Raw genomic sequence first — 19,923 nt, 5'->3', positions numbered from 1 at the left:
CAAGATCGAGGTATGACAAATCCTAAGTACAGTGTTATAATTGTCAAAAGTTTGGGCATTATGCTTTAGAATATAGAGCTCCAAGCGCCAAAATTGAGGAGAGAGTGAACTATGCTGAAGAAAAAAATGGTGAAGATGGCACACTTTTACTAGCACGCAATGACACAAGTGGAGGTCAAGAAAATACATGGTATCTTGACACAGGTGTTAGCAATCATATGAGTGGAAACAAAAGCATGTTCGTGCAACTAAGCGAATATGTGAATGACAGTGTCGCTTTTGGAGATGATTCAAAAGTACCAATGAAGAGTAGAGGTAACATTCTTTTTCGCGCAAAAGATGGTAGTCACCAAATAATTTCGAATGTTTACTATGTGCCCAATATGAAAAGCAACATCCTTAGTTTGGTCAACTTTTAGAAAAAGGCTATGATATTCACTTAAAAGATTATACTCTTTTTCTAAGAGATGACAAAAGAAATCTAATTACAAAGGTGAGAATGTCGAAGAATAGAATGTTTCCTTTAAATATTCAAAATGATGTTGTAAAATGTCTCAAAGCCTGTCACAAAGATCAATCATGGACTTGGCATCTTCGATAAGGGCATCTCAACTTTGGAGGACTGAAGCTACTATCTAAGAAGAATATGGTGAAAGGCATACCATACATCAATCACCCTGATCAACTTTGTGAAGGATGTTTACTTGGCAAGCAGTTCAGAAAGAGCTTTCCAAAGGAGTCAAACTCAAGAACTTAGAAGCCACTCGAGCTCATTCATACTGATGTGTGTGGTCTATTCAAACCAAACTCCTTTGGTAAAAGTAACTACTTCATTCTCTTCATAGATGATTTTTTCAATAAAAACTTAGGTGTATTTTTTGAAGCAGAAATCAGAAGTCTTTGAAACTTTCAAGAAGTTTAAAGCTGCAGTGGAAAAAGAAAGTAGATATCAAATTAAAGCCATGAGATCTGATCGAGGTGGAGAGTTCACTTCCAAAGAATTTTTAGAGTTTTATGAAGCAAATGGAATTCAACGCCCTTTGACAGTTCCAAGATCCCCCCAACAAAATGGTATTGCAAAAATGAAGAACAAAATCATCCTCGACATGGCAAGAAGCATGCTTAAGAGTAAGAGGCAACCAAAAGAATTTTGGGCTGAAGTTGTTGCATGTGCAGTCTACTTATCCAATCGATCTCCAACAAGAAACTTGAAGTGGAAGAAAGCCCGGCATCACCTATCTAAGAGTTTTCATAAGCATTGCCCATGTACATGTACCAAACGAAATAGAGCCAAGCTGGATGACAAAAGTGAGAAGTTTATCTTTATCGGCTATGACAACAACTCCAAAGGATACAAGCTTTACAATCCAAACAATGGGAAAATCGTGATCAGTCGAGATGTAATTTTTGATGAAGAAGGAGAATGAGATTTTGGCTCTGGTGTGGATGACTTCAACTTCTTTCCCATTGAAGAAGACGATCATACACAGATAAAACGAGTAAAATAACAATAAGAGCCAATTACTCCACCTATGTCACCATCATCAAACATATATGGAAATTCACCGCCATCTTTCTTAAATGAAAGAACCGAAGAACATACAAGGAGTCTTTAAGATCTCTATGAGGTAACTAAGAGACATGATAATCTCACTCTCTTTTGTCTCTTTGCTGATTGTGAGCCAGTCAACTTCCAAGAAGCGGCACTAGATGAGAAGTGGAGAATTGCAATAGATGAAGAAATTAAAGCCATTGTGAAGAATGATACTTGGGAGCTTACTACTCTTCCTAAAGGGCATAAGACGATCAGTGTCAAATAGGTGTACAACACGAAAAGAAACGCAAAGGGAGAAATTGAAATGCACAAGACGAGGCTAGTTGCAAAAGGCTATAGTCAAAAGACTGGCATAGACTACGACGAGGTATTTACTCCTGTAGCTCGACTTCAACCTATTAGACTTATTATTTTTTTGGTTGCTCAGAACAAATGGAAGATTTTTCAAATGGATGTCAAGTCTGCTTTCTTGAATGGATTCCTTGAAGAAGAAGTTTACATCGAACAATCATTGGGCTATGTGGTGAAAGGACATGAAGACAAAGTTTTGAGATTGAAGAAAGCTCTTTACGGGTTAAAGCAACCACTAAGGGCATGGAATAGCAGAATTGACAAGTATTTTCAAGAGAAATGCTTCACCAAATGCCCATATGAACATGCTCTCTACGTCAAAGAAAAAGATGGGGATATTTTGATTGTGTGCCTGTATGTAGATGATCTCATCTTTATTGGAAGTAATCCAAGCTTGTTTGAAGAGTTCAAGAGAGTGATGATCAAAGAGTTCGATATGACTAACATCGGACCGATGACATATTATCTTGGAATTGAAGTCAAGCAAAAGGAAGAAGGCATATTTATCTCCCAAGAAAGTTATGCAAATGAGATTCTCAATAAGTTCAAGATGAATTATTGTAAGCCTATAAGCACGCCAGTGGAATGCGGAGTTAAATTATCCAAACATGATGAAGGCGAAGATATAGATCCAACATTCTTTAAAAGTTTGGTTGGAAGCCTACATTATTTGACATGCACAAGACCAGATATCCTTTATGCTGTTGGACTTGTGAGCCGATACATGGAGAATCCAAAGACCGCCCATTTTAAAGCTGCAAAAAGAATCCTTCGCTACATCAAAGGTACAACTAATTTCGGCTTGTTATACTCATTTTCTAATGACTACAAGCTTGTTGGATATAGTGATAGCGATTGGGGTGGAGATGTAAATGATCGAAGAAGCACCACAGGATTTGTGTTCTTCATGGGAGATATTGCTTTCACATGGATCTTAAAGAAGCAACATATTGTCACGCTATCCACTTGTGAAGCTGAGTATGTAGCTGCCACATCAAGTGTTTGTCATGCAATTTGGCTCAGAAATTTACTGAAGGAGTTGGGTTTGCCACAAGAAGAGCCAACCGAGATTTATGTTGATAACAAATTAGCAATTGCCCTATCCAAAAATCTAATCTTTCATGATCAAAGCAAACACATAGACACTCACTATCATTTCATAAGAGAGTGTATTGCAAGAAAAGAAGTGCAAATCAAGTATGTTAAATCACAAGATCAAGCAGCTGATATCTTCACTAAGCCACTCAAGTAAGAAGACTTCGTAAAATTCAGAAGTTTGCTTGGTGTCACAGGATCAAGTTTAAGGGGGGTGTTGGATCATAAACTTGATCCAAGATTAATAAATTCAAGCCCAACTCATGGAAGATTCCATGAGTAGGTATGGTTGGTGAGATTTGAATTATTTGTGTTAGGTGCGGTTGGTGAAGTCGGTGAGTGATAGGCTTTAATGGATGGTGAGGATTTATGTATTAGTTGAATAAATGAATACTTGTGATTAGTTTGTTTAATGTATAAATACCCCTTCTCCCCTTTGGTTTAAGCATCAAGTGAAGTAACAAAATCTCTAAGGTGTAGAGAGTGAAAAATAAGAGTTGTAATTGGTGAGGAGTGTTGTTGAAGAAATAAAATAGTGTGTTTTATTTGTAAATTCTCCAACAACTGTTTCATGAAATAATATTTAAAATAATAATTAACCTGCTGTTGGTTATATGTGGTTATTTTCATGAAAGTAATCAATGTTTATTGTGTATTTTCACCTTTAACTTTGACTGAATATTGTTTGATTTAATGTTTCACTTCTATTTGTTACTATTGTTACAATTTTATGTGTGAGTTTAAGATTGTTATATCTTCATTTGGTCATTTAACCTAATTATAAGTAGGATTGTAATTTATAATAGCGTATGAGTTCGAGCCACATAATGATATCCATCGTTTATTCTCCATTAACTTTTTTTCCAATTAATACTTTTATCCATCATATAACCATACGAGTAATATCAAATCTGCTAATTAGATACTCCTTAACCAAAGTAATGAATTTTGCAGGTAATCACCCTAGGATCTAGCTAACTGGCTTTTAAGTAGTTTTATTTAATTGATAAAATTATTTTAATTTTACCCGCATCTCTATTGTTTAAAAAAATTGCTGGCAATCCAGCCATGTCTCCGACTCCATGATCCTTCTAGTATTTTCCCTTCGAACTACTAATTTAAATATCTAATATTCATTGGAAGACTTTCCTAGCCTTCTGAATTATTATCTTTGAAATCGTACTTTGTTACTATTATCCAGAATTAAAAGAATAATATTTGATTAGGTGAGAATATTTGAACCCATCAAATTACTCATTAGACTTATTTTTTATCTAAGTTTTTCATTGCTAGAATGTCCATAGCCTAAATTACTATTATAGATTAGACAATACTAGCAGATAAAAGATTGGAGAGAATTAAGAGTGGATGGAGGATTGAAAAAGAAACAATGAGAGAAATCTTTTATAAGAGTGTTTTAGTAAATAGGTTTATTTAGTATTTTAATGGGTTTAAATAACCATGCTATATTTGATTCCAAAAAAGTCACTATCCATAGTCAACTAAGAAAAATCCAATATCCTTTAAACCCAAAAAATATTAATTTCTAATAATGATTTTGTCCTCTATCAACATGCATATCATATACATTGATGATCTTCTCATCGTGATCCTTATCTTATTAAATCCGATGAGCATAAAAAAATAATCATAAATATTCTATTAGATTAGGCATCAACATTGTTGTAGTCACTAATTAGTTGCTATATTTATTTATCTATGTCAACAATCACCTAATAAAACAATGTTTTTAAACAAGAGTTCGTACCTTACACATACAAGAATTTAAAGGTCATAGTTCACAAATTTTCCCCACATAAATGAATTTGGCACCCACAACATAAGAGATCAAATAAGTTGTCGAGGATACATCCTTTTAATAAGATTAGGATGACTATGTTGTGTGTTGTTTAGCTGATTCAGGGTATCCATCATACTCATACAGAGTTATTTCATATTATTTCTAATCTCTAACACTTACCTGTACCAAAGTAAGATTTTCGAATCTGTTATGTCCCAAGAATTTGTAATCAAGAAATGCTTTGGCTCATTTTCATTTTTGTTGTCATGGTTTTCATGTATGTTTGGAGGAATTTTCTGCTCAGTTGTCTTGTTATCTTTAAGATTTTTTGTCAGAAATGAATAAGAATTTCATAAAGAAGGGATCACTTTATGATCCTAAATATTAATTTTTCTTGATTAAGACTAATATGAGCCAAAATCATTTTCATCATTGAATGTAAAAATAGTATGTACCATCGACATTATAGTATTAAAAATATCAAAGAAATCCCCTATTTAGTATGATTGTTTAAGTTCTTTCTATCTTCTCAATATTCTGGTATAAATTGACCTTGAGCTAAATTGAATGATAACAAGAATGAATTTAACTTTTCTATATCGTCTTTAAAAGTTTACATAAAACTGATAAAGTAATACTATGAATAAAACGTTTAATTTTCTGTTTATAAGCAATAGAAAACGATACTTGCATCATCATTTTGCTACATAGATGAAGTGCTGTATGTCGTAAATCGGATTGATAAGGACAATTAACCATACAATATATAGAATATACAGAATTCGATAGGGTGGTTTAACATGGTTATAGGGAAGAATGGGTCATTGAAGCTGGGAATTGGATATGATACTTAAATTTCAAGATTTCAATTAAGACTACTTCAGAGTGCATATGAAATAATGAAAAATAGCACTTGGCAGGACACTATTTCAATTCACAATTATTTGAATAAACTGTAAAATCTTTTGTCAATGACAAGGTTAGGGGGAAGAATGGGTCATTGAAGTTGGCATTGGATATTATATTTATATTTGAAGATTTCAACTAAGACTACTTCAGAGTGCATATGAATATAGCAATTGGGAGGACGTCATTCCCATTCACAATTATACGAGTGTGAATCCATTTTTAGGGTCTAATTCAAATTTCCCCGGTTAATTAATTTATTGTTTCTTTGTCTCTCGCGGATCTTGGCTAGAGACGAAGAGACAGCTTATATCCAAGTATAAATAGGGGTTGGGGCCTTCAGCAATTTCATCAAATTAAAACCAAAGCAAGTGCAAAAATGGCTAAGTCAGTTGCTAGCATTACCACAGCTTTTGCTCTTATTTTTGCGTTCTTCATACTCTTTGCTTCCTTCGGTGAGTGACTTGATGTTAACCAGTACTTAATAGTTTTTCATCAATCAAAATTTGATTTTAAGTTGTGCCAATGATATTAAGTTGTGCATTTTCAAAAAGACATGAGCCTAACTCATTCTCAAAAAGTTAGTTTATAGTTGAAGTTTTCTTGAATAACTGCTCTTAAGCGATGAGGGCATACTTGCGCATGAGTCTGACACTAAATACCATTCATAAGCCCACGTGCCTAACTAATATTAGCTAACTGAGTGCATTAAATATGCTGTGTATATGTTACAGAAATGCCAGAGGGGAAGCAAAATCATATATATGTTTCATATGCATGCATATTAAGCTTTCATAACAATCTTTTTTTAATTTCAGATTTTAGTGTGTGTGTGTGTGTTTGTATATTGGTATATTGTAATATAAAGCCCGCTTCCATTCATGTAAGCAGAGTTTAAACCTCAGACTTCTTGTTTCAACCTAAGAGATCATTTTACCACCTGAATTTGTTGACACCCATGAGCTTTGATAATAACTTATATATCTAAGTGCACGTTAATGATTTTGTATGCTTGTTACAGGAGTGCCAATGGCGGAAGCAAAAGTGTGCCAGCGGCGTAGCAAGACATGGTCGGGGCCGTGTCTCAACACGGGGAAATGTAGCAGGCAGTGCAAGCAGCAGGAGTATGCAAGGTACGGGGCTTGCTACAGACAAGGAGCTGGTTATGCGTGCTACTGTTACTTCAACTGCTAGTTGCTTATCAATGAAAGATATCCATCGTTAGCAGCGAAAGCTAGCTGTGGCTACCTTAATTAATTTGCTGTCGTTCCTGTGATGTGTCTCGTTTCAGTCGTCTTGTGTTTAGAACAATAACAAGCTACGTACGGTTAGCCATACGTAGCTTCTGAATAACAAGCTATACCGTACGTAGCTTCTGAATAAGGAACGAGTCAATGTTTGTTGGGTCTTTGTTGTATTGCTTGTTTGTGCAATTCTCATATAATGAGCCACACTCTACAAATCTAATTATAAGTTGTTACTCCATCTCTTCACGCTATTTATATTACTATGATACGCAAGCATCAGGAATGAACATTCATGTACTATTATGAAAATTATTTATTCCATATAAGTATTTAGTATGTTCTTAATTAGTTAAATGTGTATGAAACATAACCATCTTGAGACTTAATAATATAAAATAACAAAATTGGATATAGCTGCTGGTGAAATATAATTAACATTAATTTTCTCTCACCTGCAAATGACTTGGTCACATTAGAATTAATTAATTATATCGCCATCAATGAGTACTCAATGAGCCCTAAGGGCTTGACCGAGTGGTTTTTACGCAAATTTCTTTGGCCGACCACTTGAGTATGGATTTTGAGAAAAGTAACGGTTAAAAAATCAATCTGGGTTTTGCCTTCTCCCCTTCTTTTTTTTGTTGGGGGGAGTGCTTATTTGAAACAAAACTTAATTTTATTTACAAAAATTACCTGAAGCACTATCACTTGACCAAAAAAAATCGGATAACAAGCTAATAAATATTTTTTACATGTTTCTCTTTTTTGGAAACACTAAAAGAAAATATAAATATGAGATTATTGAAAAGAACTTTTTTTATTCATTTTAAAATCCTACATTTGTTATTGTCTATGGGACAATTATGACTAATGAGAAAAGATATGAATAAGGGATATCCAACAAATCTATTTTCACTTCATGCGAGTGCAGTAATAATCTTGTGATGAATTAGAGCCGGTACCTGCTTAATTCAGAGAGAGTTTTGGGTGGTGATGACAACATTACATGGTGTACATATAGACACGCAGTGGAGAACCAAGATTTTGTATCTCAATTAATCATTGGTGCTTGGCATTATAATTTTGTACCAATAATTAATAAAGCCAATCGTCACTTAACACATGATGATAAATTATTTGTGTAGGATCGAATTTTTTTCCCCTCCCATTATATTCTAGATATAATTAAGTTATTGGTCTGGCCCCGATGAAGTTTCATTGTACCATTGCTGATGTATCTTTGTGTACCCACACCCAACAGTATGAAAGTTTAGGATTATTGTAGCAGTGATGTTATGTTTCCACTTGATATGCAATCTCGATATATATTGAACTAAGTTCGAGATTAATATAAATATAGAAGCGGAACAGCGTTTGCGCAAGGTGACCCCTGACTTTTTGAAAATTTTTCAAAAGTAATGCAACCTATAGCAAAGGCTTTCAAGGCAACCCTAACTTATCTTTGAAATTTTAAAAGTTAAAAAAACCAGAAAAAAAAAAAATCAAGGTGACCCCCGGCTTACTTTTTGAAATTTTTTAGAAAGTAACGTAAAAGAAAAAGATTTGAAAATAATTATAAAATTATAAAATTTAGCTATTTTTAAATTTTACATTTTTACCTCATTACTTTGTAAATATTTTATTTTGGCCTCACAACCTCGTTTGCCACATCGGCTGAAAATACTTATTAGGCTAAGAACAAACCTCGGACAACTATCATGAGCTATCTTTTGAATCTGGATTAGAACCACCATCAAGAGTTGATTTATCTGTCTTTGTTGGTACTGATATATTTGTTGTTTACATATTCCCAACGTGGGAGATGGTTACCGAATAGCCAACCATATTGTGCACGTATAGGAAGTTTAAAATCATATGTTTATTTAAAAATTAATGTATTTTGTAAATTCGATACATGTACGTGTTTATCATAATAAACTTTTAAATTTAACAAACGGCGTTAATTTCAAAGCATAAACATGGGAAACAAAGTGAATATATATGGGCATATTTCCTTGGAATCAATTAAAAAAAACAGGAGGACAAGAACTAATACAAAACAAGAATTAAACCTTGCACTTTATCGATACATTAAAAAACTAGTAAGGTCTAAAAATTTCATCGAAACTTTCTCAAAAAGGGAAGTGATAGCTTACATTGCAAGTGTATAAATTGGGGCTAGGGTCACTTACAATTTTCACGAAATAATAAACCAGTTCAGCAAGTGCAACAAATAAAAATTAAAATGGCCAAATCTGTTTCTGGCTTTACAATGACTTTTGCTCTTCTTTTTGCATTCTTCATCATCTTCGCTTCGTTCGGTGAGTGACATTGATGTGTACTTCATGATGATAAGTTTGTGCAAGCACGCATGCGTTATAAAATTTAATTAACTAGAAATTAATCATTTTGTGTAAGTGTTGTGTATTACAGAAATGGCAAAGCCGGCAGAGGCTGCACTATGCGAGCGGCGTAGTAAGACTTGGACTGGCCCGTGCTTCGTAACAGAAGACTGTGATAAACAGTGCCGAGAACGCGAGGGTGCAAGTAGCGGTGCTTGCCACAGAGATGGTCTTGGTTTTGCCTGCTTCTGCTTCTTCAATTGCTAGCTATAGTTACTCAACTTGAAGAAGCTGCATGCATGCCTTTTGCTGCTTTTGTGTGTTTATTCCTCTTGTGTTTGGAAATAACAAGCTACTGTTGTGTTGGTCAGCTATGTAGCTGCAGCTGTTTCACGAAATAATATTTAAAATAATAAGTAACCTTACTGTTGGTTATATGTGGCTATTTTCATGAAAATAATCAATGTTTATTGTGCTTTTTTTTTTTTTTTTTTTTATAAATGTATACCTTGAACTATGACTGAATATTGTTTGGTTTAATGTTTCACTTTATTTGTTCCTACTGTTACAAATTTATATGTGAGTTTAAGATTGTTGTATCTTCATTTGATCATTCAACCTAATTATAGGTAGGATTGCAATTTATAATAGCGTAACTGCGTATGAGTTCGAGCCACATAATGATATCCACCATTTACTCTCCATTAACTTTTTTTTTCCAATTAATACTTTTATCCATCCTATAACTATACGAGTAATATCAAATCTGCTAATCAGATACTCCTTAATCAATGTAATGAATTTTGCAGGTAAAATCAATGTAATGAATTTTGCAGGTAATCACCTCCAGGATCTAGCCAACGACTTTTTAAGAAGTCTTATTTAATTGATGTTAAAATATTAAAAAATTATTTTAATTTTTACCCACATCTCTACCTTTTTAAAAACATTGTTGCTAATCCAGTCATGCCCGCTCCATGATCCTACTAGGATTTTATCTTCGAACTACTAATTTAAATATCTAATATTCATTGGAAGACTTTCCTACCCATTTGAATTGTTATCTTTGAAATCGTACGCTGTTACTATTATCCACAAATAAAAGAATAATACTTGAGTAGGCGGAATTAATTATTTGAACCCATAAAATTACTCATTAGACTATTTTTTTATTTAAGTTTTAAAAATTTTATTACTAGAAAGTCCATAGCCTAAATTTCTTTTATAAATAACAATACTGGCACTTGAGTAGGCGGGATTAATTATTTGAACCCATAAAATTGCTCATTAGACTCATTTTTTATTTAAGTTTTAAAATTTTTATTACTAGAATGTCCATAGCCTAAATTTCTATTATAGATAGGACAATACCGGCACTTGAGTAGGCGGAATTAATTATTTGAACCCATAACATTACTCATTAGACTCATTTTTTATTTAAGTTTTTAAATTTTTATTACTAGAATGTCCATAGCCTAAATTTCTATTATAGATAGGACAATACTGGCAGATAAAAGATGGCAGAAAATTAAGAGTGGATGGAGGGTTGAAAAAGAAACAATGAGAGAAATCTTTAATAAGAGTATTTTAGTAAACATGTTTATTGAGCATTTTAATAAGTTCAAATAATCATACTGTATTTGATTCCAAAAAAAACTACTATCCTTAGTCAAAGAAGAAAAGTCCAATACCTTGAAACCCAAAAAAATATTAATTTCAAACAATGTTTTTGTCCTCTATCAACATGCGTACCATATACATTGATGAACTTTTCATCGCGATTCTTATCTTATTAACATCCTATGAGCATAAAAAAATCATAAATGTTCTATTTGATTAGGCATCAACATTGTTGTAATCACTAATCAATTGCTATATTTTATTTGTCTATGTCAATAATCACCTAATAAAACAAGGCTTTTAGACGAGAGTTCTTACGTTACACGTACAAGAATTTGAAGGTCATAGTTCACAAATTTCCCCCACATAAATGAATTTGGCCCCCACAGCATAAGAGATCAAATAAGTTGTCGAGAATACATCCTTTTAATAAGATTATGATCACTATGCTATGTGTTGTTTAGCTGATTCAGGGTATCCATCATACTCATACAGAGTTGTTTCATATTATTTCTAATATCTAACACTTGTATCAAAGTAAGATTTTCGAATCTGTTATGTCCCAAGAATTTGTAATCAAGAAACGCTTTGACTCATTTTCATTTTTGTTATTATGGTTTTTATGTATGTTTAGAGGATTTTCATCCTCAATGGTCTTTTTATTTTTTTAACTTTTTGTCCGAAATAAATAAGGATTTCGTTAAAAAAAAAGGATCACTTTATGATCCTAAAATTAATTCTTCTCAATTAAGACTAATATGAGCCAAAACCGTTTTCATCATTGAATGTGAAAATAGGATGTATCATGGACATTATGGTATTGAAAATATAGAAGAAATCCCCTATTTAGTATGATTGATTAAGTTCTTTCTATCTTATCAATATTCTGGTATAAATTGAGCTTAAGCTAAATTGAATGATAACAAGAGTGAATTTATCTTTGCAATTTCGTCTTTAAAAGTTTACATAAAACTGATAAAAGTAACACTATGAATAAAACGTTTAATTTTCTGTTTATAGCTATAGAAAATGATACTTGCACCATCATTTTGCAACGTAGATGAAGCGCTGTATGTCATAGATCCGATTGATAAGGACAATTAACCACACAATATATAGAACATACAGAATCCGATAGGGTGGTTTAACAAGGTTATAGGGAAGAATGGGTCATTGAAGTCGGGCATTGGATATGATGTTTAAATTTTAAGATTTTAACTAAGACTACTTCAGAGTGCATATGAAATAATGAAATAGAGCACTTGGCAGGACACTATTTCAATTCACAATTATCGGAATAAACTGTAAAATCTTTTGTCAACGACAAGGTTATGGGTAAGAATGGGTCATTGAAGTTCGCATTGCGTATTATATTTAAATTTGAAGATTTCAACTACTTAAGACTACTACAGAGTGCATATAATATAGCAATTGGCAGGACGTCATTCTAATTCACAATTATTTGCATAAACTGTAAAATTTTTTGTCAATAATCCGAGCGTGAATTCATTTTTTAGTGTCTAATTCCAATTTCCCAGGTTAATTAATTTATTGTGTCTTTGTCTCTCGCGGATCTTGGCTAGAGACGAAGAGGCAGCTTATATCCAAGTATAAATAGGGGTTGGGGCCTTCAGCAATTTCATCAAATTAAAACCAAAGCAAGTGCAAAAATGGCTAAGTCAGTTGCTAGCATTACCACAGCTTTTGCTCTTATTTTTGCGTTCTTCATACTCTTTGCTTCCTTCGGTGAGTGACTTGATGTTAACCAGTACTTAATAGTTTTTCATCAATCAAAATTTGATTTTAAGTTGTGCCAATGATATTAAGTTGTGCATTTTCAAAAAGACATGAGCCTAACTCATTCTCAAAAAGTTAGTTTATAGTTGAAGTTTTCTTGAATAACTGCTCTTAAGCGATGAGGGCATACTTGCGCATGAGTCTGACACTAAATACCATTCATAAGCCCACGTGCCTAACTAATATTAGCTAACTGAGTGCATTAAATATGCTGTGTATATGTTACAGAAATGCCAGAGGGGAAGCAAAATCATATATATGTTTCATATGCATGCATATTAAGCTTTCATAACAATCTTTTTTTAATTTCAGATTTTAGTGTGTGTGTGTGTGTTTGTATATTGGTATATTGTAATATAAAGCCCGCTTCCATTCATGTAAGCAGAGTTTAAACCTCAGACTTCTTGTTTCAACCTAAGAGATCATTTTACCACCTGAATTTGTTGACACCCATGAGCTTTGATAATAACTTATATATCTAAGTGCACGTTAATGATTTTGTATGCTTGTTACAGGAGTGCCAATGGCGGAAGCAAAAGTGTGCCAGCGGCGTAGCAAGACATGGTCGGGGCCGTGTCTCAACACGGGGAAATGTAGCAGGCAGTGCAAGCAGCAGGAGTATGCAAGGTACGGGGCTTGCTACAGACAAGGAGCTGGTTATGCGTGCTACTGTTACTTCAACTGCTAGTTGCTTATCAATGAAAGATATCCATCGTTAGCAGCGAAAGCTAGCTGTGGCTACCTTAATTAATTTGCTGTCGTTCCTGTGATGTGTCTCGTTTCAGTCGTCTTGTGTTTAGAACAATAACAAGCTACGTACGGTTAGCCATACGTAGCTTCTGAATAACAAGCTATACCGTACGTAGCTTCTGAATAAGGAACGAGTCAATGTTTGTTGGGTCTTTGTTGTATTGCTTGTTTGTGTAATTCTCATATAATGAGCCACACTCTACAAATCTAATTATAAGTTGTTACTCCATCTCTTCACGCTATTTATATTACTATGATACGCAAGCATCAGGAATGAACATTCATGTACTATTATGAAAATTATTTATTCCATATAAGTATTTAGTATGTTCTTAATTAGTTAAATGTGTATGAAACATAACCATCTTGAGACTTAATAATATAAAATAACAAAATTGGATATAGCTGCTGGTGAAATATAATTAACATTAATTTTCTCTCACCTGCAAATGACTTGGTCACATTAGAATTAATTAATTATATCGCCATCAATGAGTACTCAATGAGCCCTAAGGGCTTGACCGAGTGGTTTTTACGCAAATTTCTTTGGCCGACCACTTGAGTATGGATTTTGAGAAAAGTAACGGTTAAAAAATCAATCTGGGTTTTGCCTTCTCCCCTTCTTTTTTTTGTTGGGGGGAGTGCTTATTTGAAACAAAACTTAATTTTATTTACAAAAATTACCTGAAGCACTATCACTTGACCAAAAAAAATCGGATAACAAGCTAATAAATATTTTTTACATGTTTCTCTTTTTTGGAAACACTAAAAGAAAATATAAATATGAGATTATTGAAAAGAACTTTTTTTATTCATTTTAAAATCCTACATTTGTTATTGTCTATGGGACAATTATGACTAATGAGAAAAGATATGAATAAGGGATATCCAACAAATCTATTTTCACTTCATGCGAGTGCAGTAATAATCTTGTGATGAATTAGAGCCGGTACCTGCTTAATTCAGAGAGAGTTTTGGGTGGTGATGACAACATTACATGGTGTACATATAGACACGCAGTGGAGAACCAAGATTTTGTATCTCAATTAATCATTGGTGCTTGGCATTATAATTTTGTACCAATAATTAATAAAGTCAATCGTCACTTAACACATGATGATAAATTATTTGTGTAGGATCGAATTTTTTTCCCCTCCCATTATATTCTAGATATAATTAAGTTATTGGTCTGGCCCCGATGAAGTTTCATTGTACCATTGCTGATGTATCTTTGTGTACCCACACCCAACAGTATGAAAGTTTAGGATTATTGTAGCAGTGATGTTATGTTTCCACTTGATATGCAATCTCGATATATATTGAACTAAGTTCGAGATTAATATAAATATAGAAGCGGAACAGCGTTTGCGCAAGGTGACCCCTGACTTTTTGAAAATTTTTCAAAAGTAATGCAACCTATAGCAAAGGCTTTCAAGGCAACCCTAACTTATCTTTGAAATTTTAAAAGTTAAAAAAACCAGAAAAAAAAAATCAAGGTGACCCCCGGCTTACTTTTTGAAATTTTTTAGAAAGTAACGTAAAAGAAAAAGATTTGAAAATAATTATAAAATTATAAAATTTAGCTGTTTTTAAATTTTACATTTTTACCTCATTACTTTGTAAATATTTTATTTTGGCCTCACAACCTCGTTTGCCACATCGGCTGAAAATACTTATTAGGCTAAGAACAAACCTCGGACAACTATCATGAGCTATCTTTTGAATCTGGATTAGAACCACCATCAAGAGTTGATTTATCTGTCTTTGTTGGTACTGATATATTTGTTGTTTACATATTCCCAACGTGGGAGATGGTTACCGAATAGCCAACCATATTGTGCACGTATAGGAAGTTTAAAATCATATGTTTATTTAAAAATTAATTTATTTTGTAAATTCGATACATGTACGTGTTTATCATAATAAACTTTTAAATTTAACAAACGGCGTTAATTTCAAAGCATAAACATGGGAAACAAAGTGAATATATATGGGCATATTTCCTTGGAATCAATTAAAAAAAACAGGAGGACAAGAACTAATACAAAACAAGAATTAAACCTTGCACTTTATCGATACATTAAAAAACTAGTAAGGTCTAAAAATTTCATCGAAACTTTCTCAAAAAGGGAAGTGATAGCTTACATTGCAAGTGTATAAATTGGGGCTAGGGTCACTTACAATTTTCACGAAATAATAAACCAGTTCAGCAAGTGCAACAAATAAAAATTAAAATGGCCAAATCTGTTTCTGGCTTTACAATGACTTTTGCTCTTCTTTTTGCATTCTTCATCATCTTCGCTTCGTTCGGTGAGTGACATTGATGTGTACTTCATGATGATAAGTTTGTGCAAGCACGCATGCGTTATAAAATTTAATTAACTAGAAATTAATCATTTTGTGTAAGTGTTGTGTATTACAGAAATGGCAAAGCCGGCAGAGGCTGCACTATGCGAGCGGCGTAGTAAGACTTGGACTGGCCCGTGCTTCGTAACAGAAGACTGTGATAAACAGTGCCGAGAACGCGAGGGTGCAAGTAGCGGTGCTTGCCACAGAGATGGTCTTGGTTTTGCCTGCTTCTGCTTCTTCAATTGCTAGCTATAGTTACTCAACTTGAAGAAGCTGCATGCATGCCTTTTGCTGCTTTTGTGTGTTTATTCCTCTTGTGTTTGGAAATAACAAGCTACTGTTGTGTTGGTCAGCTATGTAGCTGCAGCTGTTTCACGAAATAATATTTAAAATAATAAGTAACCTTACTGTTGGTTATATGTGGCTATTTTCATGAAAATAATCAATGTTTATTGTGCTTTTTTTTTTTTTTTTTTTATAAATGTATACCTTGAACTATGACTGAATATTGTTTGGTTTAATGTTTCACTTTATTTGTTCCTACTGTTACAAATTTATATGTGAGTTTAAGATTGTTGTATCTTCATTTGATCATTCAACCTAATTATAGGTAGGATTGCAATTTATAATAGCGTAACTGCGTATGAGTTCGAGCCACATAATGATATCCACCATTTACTCTCCATTAACTTTTTTTTTCCAATTAATACTTTTATCCATCCTATAACTATACGAGTAATATCAAATCTGCTAATCAGATACTCCTTAATCAATGTAATGAATTTTGCAGGTAAAATCAATGTAATGAATTTTGCAGGTAATCACCTCCAGGATCTAGCCAACGACTTTTTAAGAAGTCTTATTTAATTGATGTTAAAATATTAAAAAATTATTTTAATTTTTACCCACATCTCTACCTTTTTAAAAACATTGTTGCTAATCCAGTCATGCCCGCTCCATGATCCTACTAGGATTTTATCTTCGAACTACTAATTTAAATATCTAATATTCATTGGAAGACTTTCCTACCCATTTGAATTGTTATCTTTGAAATCGTACGCTGTTACTATTATCCACAAATAAAAGAATAATACTTGAGTAGGCGGAATTAATTATTTGAACCCATAAAATTATTCATTAGACTCATTTTTTATTTAAGTTTTAAAAATTTTATTACTAGAAAGTCCATAGCCTAAATTTCTTTTATAAATAGGATAATACTGGCAGATAAAAGATGGGAGAGAATTAAGAGTGGATGGAGGGTTTAAAAAGAAACAATGAGAGAAATCTTTAATAAGAGTATTTTAATAAACATGTTTATTGAGTATTTTAATATGTTCTAGTAATCATACTGTATTTGATTCCAAAAAAAACTAATATCCATAGTCAAAGAAGAAAAGTCCAATACCTTCAAACCCAAAAAAATATTAATTTCAAACAATGTTTTTTGTCCTCTATCAACATGCGTACCATATACATTGATGACCTTTGCATCGCGATTCTTATCTTATTAACATCCGATGAGCATAAAAAAATCATTAATATTCTATTTGATTAGGCATCAACATTGTCGTAATCACTAATCAGTTGCTATATTTTATTTGTCTATGTCAATAATCACCTAATAAAACAAGGCTTTTAGATGAGAGTTCTTACCTTACACGTACAAGAATTTGAAGGTCATAGTTCACAAATTTCCCCCACATAAATGAATTTGGCCCCCACAGCATAAGAGATCAAATAAGTTGTCGAGGATACATCCCTTTAATAAGATTAGGATGACTATGTTGTGCATTGTTTAGCTGATCCAGGGTATCCATCATACTCATACAGAGTTGTTTCATATTACTTCTAATCTCTAACACTTACCTGTATCAAAGTAAGATTTTCGAATCTGTTATGTCCCAAGAATTTGTAATCAAGAAATGCTTTGGCTCATTTTCATTTTTTTTGTCATGGATTTTATGTATGTTTGGAGGAATTTTCTCCTCAATTGTCTTGTTATCTTTAAGATTTTTTGTCAGAAATAAATAAGAATTTCACAAAAAAGGGATTACTTTATGATCCTAAATATTAATTCTTCTTTATTAAGACTAAGATGAGCCAAAATCATTTTCATCATTGAATGTAAAAATAGTATGTATCATCGACATTATAGTATTAAAAATATGGAAGAAATCCCCTATTTAGTATGATTGTTTAAGTTCTTTCTATCTTATCAATATTCTGGTATAAATTGACCTTGAGCTAAATTGAATGATAACAAGAATGAATTTATCTTTTCTATATCGTCTGTAAAAGTTTATATAAAACTGATAAAAGTAATACTATGAATAAAACGTTTAATTTTCTGTTTATAAGCAATAGAAAATGATACTTGCCTCATCATTTTGCTACAAAGATGAAGTGCTGTATGTCGTAAATCAGATTGATAAGGACAATTAACCATACAATACAATATATAGAATATACAGAATTCGATAGGGTTTAACATGGTTATAGGGAAGAATGGGTCATTGAAGTTGGGCATTAGATATGATATTTAAATTTCAAGATTTCAATTAAGACTACTTCAGAGTGCATATGAAATAATGAAATATAGCACTTGGCAGGACACTATTTCAATTCACAATTATTTGAACAAACTGTAAAATCTTTTGTCAATGACAAGGTTAGGGAAGAGTGGGTCATTGAAGTTGGAATTGGATATTATATTTAAATTTGAAGATTTCAACTAAGACTACTTCAGAGTGCATATGAATATAGCAATTGGGAGGACGTCATTCCAATTCACAATTATTTGAATAACCTGTAAAATCTTTTGTCAATAATCCGAGTGTGAATCCATTTTTTAGTGTCTAATTCAAATTTCCCGGGTTAATTAATTTATTGTTTCTTTGTCTCTCGCGGATCTTGAGTGGACACGAAGAGACAGCTTATATCCAAGTATAAATAGGGGTTGGGGCCTTCAGTAATTTCATCAAATTAAAACCAAAGCAAGTGCAAAAATGGCTAAGTCAGTTGCTAGCATTACCACAGCTGTTGCTCTTATTTTTGCGTTCTTCATACTCTTTGCTTCCTTCGGTGAGTGAATTGATGTCAATCTGTACTTAATAGTTTTTCATCAATCAAAATTTGATATTAAGTTGTGCCTATGATGTTAAGTTGTGCATTTTAAAAAAGATATGAGCCCAACTCGTACTCAAAAATTAGTTTATAGTTGAAGTTTTCTAAAATAACTGCTCTTAAGCGATGTGGGTATACTTGTGCACTAAATACCATTTAAAAGCCCACACGTGCCTAACTGATATTGGCTTACAGGGTACATTAAATATGTTGTGTATATGTTACAGAAATGCCAGTGGCAGAAGCAAAACAATGTTCGAAACGCGCCCAGAAATGGACTGGTCCCTGTATCAAGACAGGAAGCTGTAGGAATCATTGCCGCAAGAGGGAGGGTGCAGTTGACGGGGCTTGCCACTACGACTTCCCCGGATTTGCATGCTTCTGCTACTACAATTGCTAATTAAATCACTTACAACATATGAATAAAGCTGCTTTTGCTGCTACATATGTACTGTGTGCATGTGTGTTTGTTTTACTCGTCTTGTGTTTTGAGAAACGACGAGCTACCGTTAGCCATCGATAGCTAATTGTAGCTGCCATATAATTAAATAATCATCAGGTGTTCTTCTTTGGGTTGTTATTGTATTGCGTTATATTGTGATTGTAATTATGTAAGATAATATATATATAAAAGCGTTATATGTTAAATGTTTAAGAGTTAGTTTTTTGCTTTTTTGCATTTTTGTTTTGGTTTAATGTCTTTTCTAAGGGGTAAAAACTCATTTAATCTCTATATTTTCATATTAATATCTACCTAGTCCCTGTAATTCTAAAAATATGTTAGAATATCATTACCGTTAAACTATTGACACTTATGCTATTATTTTTTATTTCTTTAATTTTGGCTTACTTTTATAATATTACCCTTTTATAATAATATTTTTTACATTTGTTAAAAAATTAAATTATCAATTTAATCCAAAAATTAAAATATATATATATATATATATATATTAGTTTTTGTAGAGGCTCACGTATGTCAAA

The 19,923-nt window shown here is 32.7% G+C and overlaps 3 protein-coding genes and 1 long non-coding RNA gene across 4 annotated transcripts; all 4 read left to right on the top strand.

The window, feature by feature from the left end:
* The first annotated feature begins 1,532 nt into the window (after positions 1-1,532).
* LOC127899235 (uncharacterized mitochondrial protein AtMg00810-like) lies at positions 1,533-3,158 on the top strand. Its single transcript, XM_052432572.1, has 3 exons — positions 1,533-1,608; positions 1,687-1,809; positions 2,044-3,158. Exons 1-3 carry the CDS (start codon positions 1,533-1,535, stop codon positions 3,156-3,158), a joined length of 1,314 nt encoding a protein of 437 aa, XP_052288532.1.
* A 2,837-nt stretch (positions 3,159-5,995) lies between these two features.
* Positions 5,996-7,175, top strand: LOC127899058 (defensin-like protein 1). The gene is made up of 2 exons (XM_052431772.1): positions 5,996-6,163; positions 6,730-7,175. Exons 1-2 carry the CDS (start codon positions 6,088-6,090, stop codon positions 6,900-6,902), a joined length of 249 nt encoding a protein of 82 aa, XP_052287732.1. The 5' UTR covers positions 5,996-6,087; the 3' UTR covers positions 6,903-7,175.
* Positions 7,176-12,495: 5,320 nt separating this feature from the next.
* On the top strand, positions 12,496-13,675 carry LOC102607346 (defensin-like protein 1). Its single transcript, XM_006495244.4, has 2 exons — positions 12,496-12,663; positions 13,230-13,675. Exons 1-2 carry the CDS (start codon positions 12,588-12,590, stop codon positions 13,400-13,402), a joined length of 249 nt encoding a protein of 82 aa, XP_006495307.2. The 5' UTR covers positions 12,496-12,587; the 3' UTR covers positions 13,403-13,675.
* Positions 13,676-18,694: 5,019 nt separating this feature from the next.
* LOC112499206 (uncharacterized) lies at positions 18,695-19,594 on the top strand. The gene is made up of 2 exons (XR_008051214.1): positions 18,695-18,897; positions 19,167-19,594. It is a non-coding gene; the product is annotated as an uncharacterized LOC112499206 (long non-coding RNA).
* The last annotated feature ends 329 nt before the right edge of the window (positions 19,595-19,923 follow it).

Source organism: Citrus sinensis, chromosome 8 (assembly GCF_022201045.2).
Source record: "Citrus sinensis cultivar Valencia sweet orange chromosome 8, DVS_A1.0, whole genome shotgun sequence".
Lineage (NCBI taxonomy): Eukaryota > Viridiplantae > Streptophyta > Magnoliopsida > Sapindales > Rutaceae > Citrus > Citrus sinensis.
This window is presented reverse-complemented; position numbering and strand designations above follow the sequence as displayed.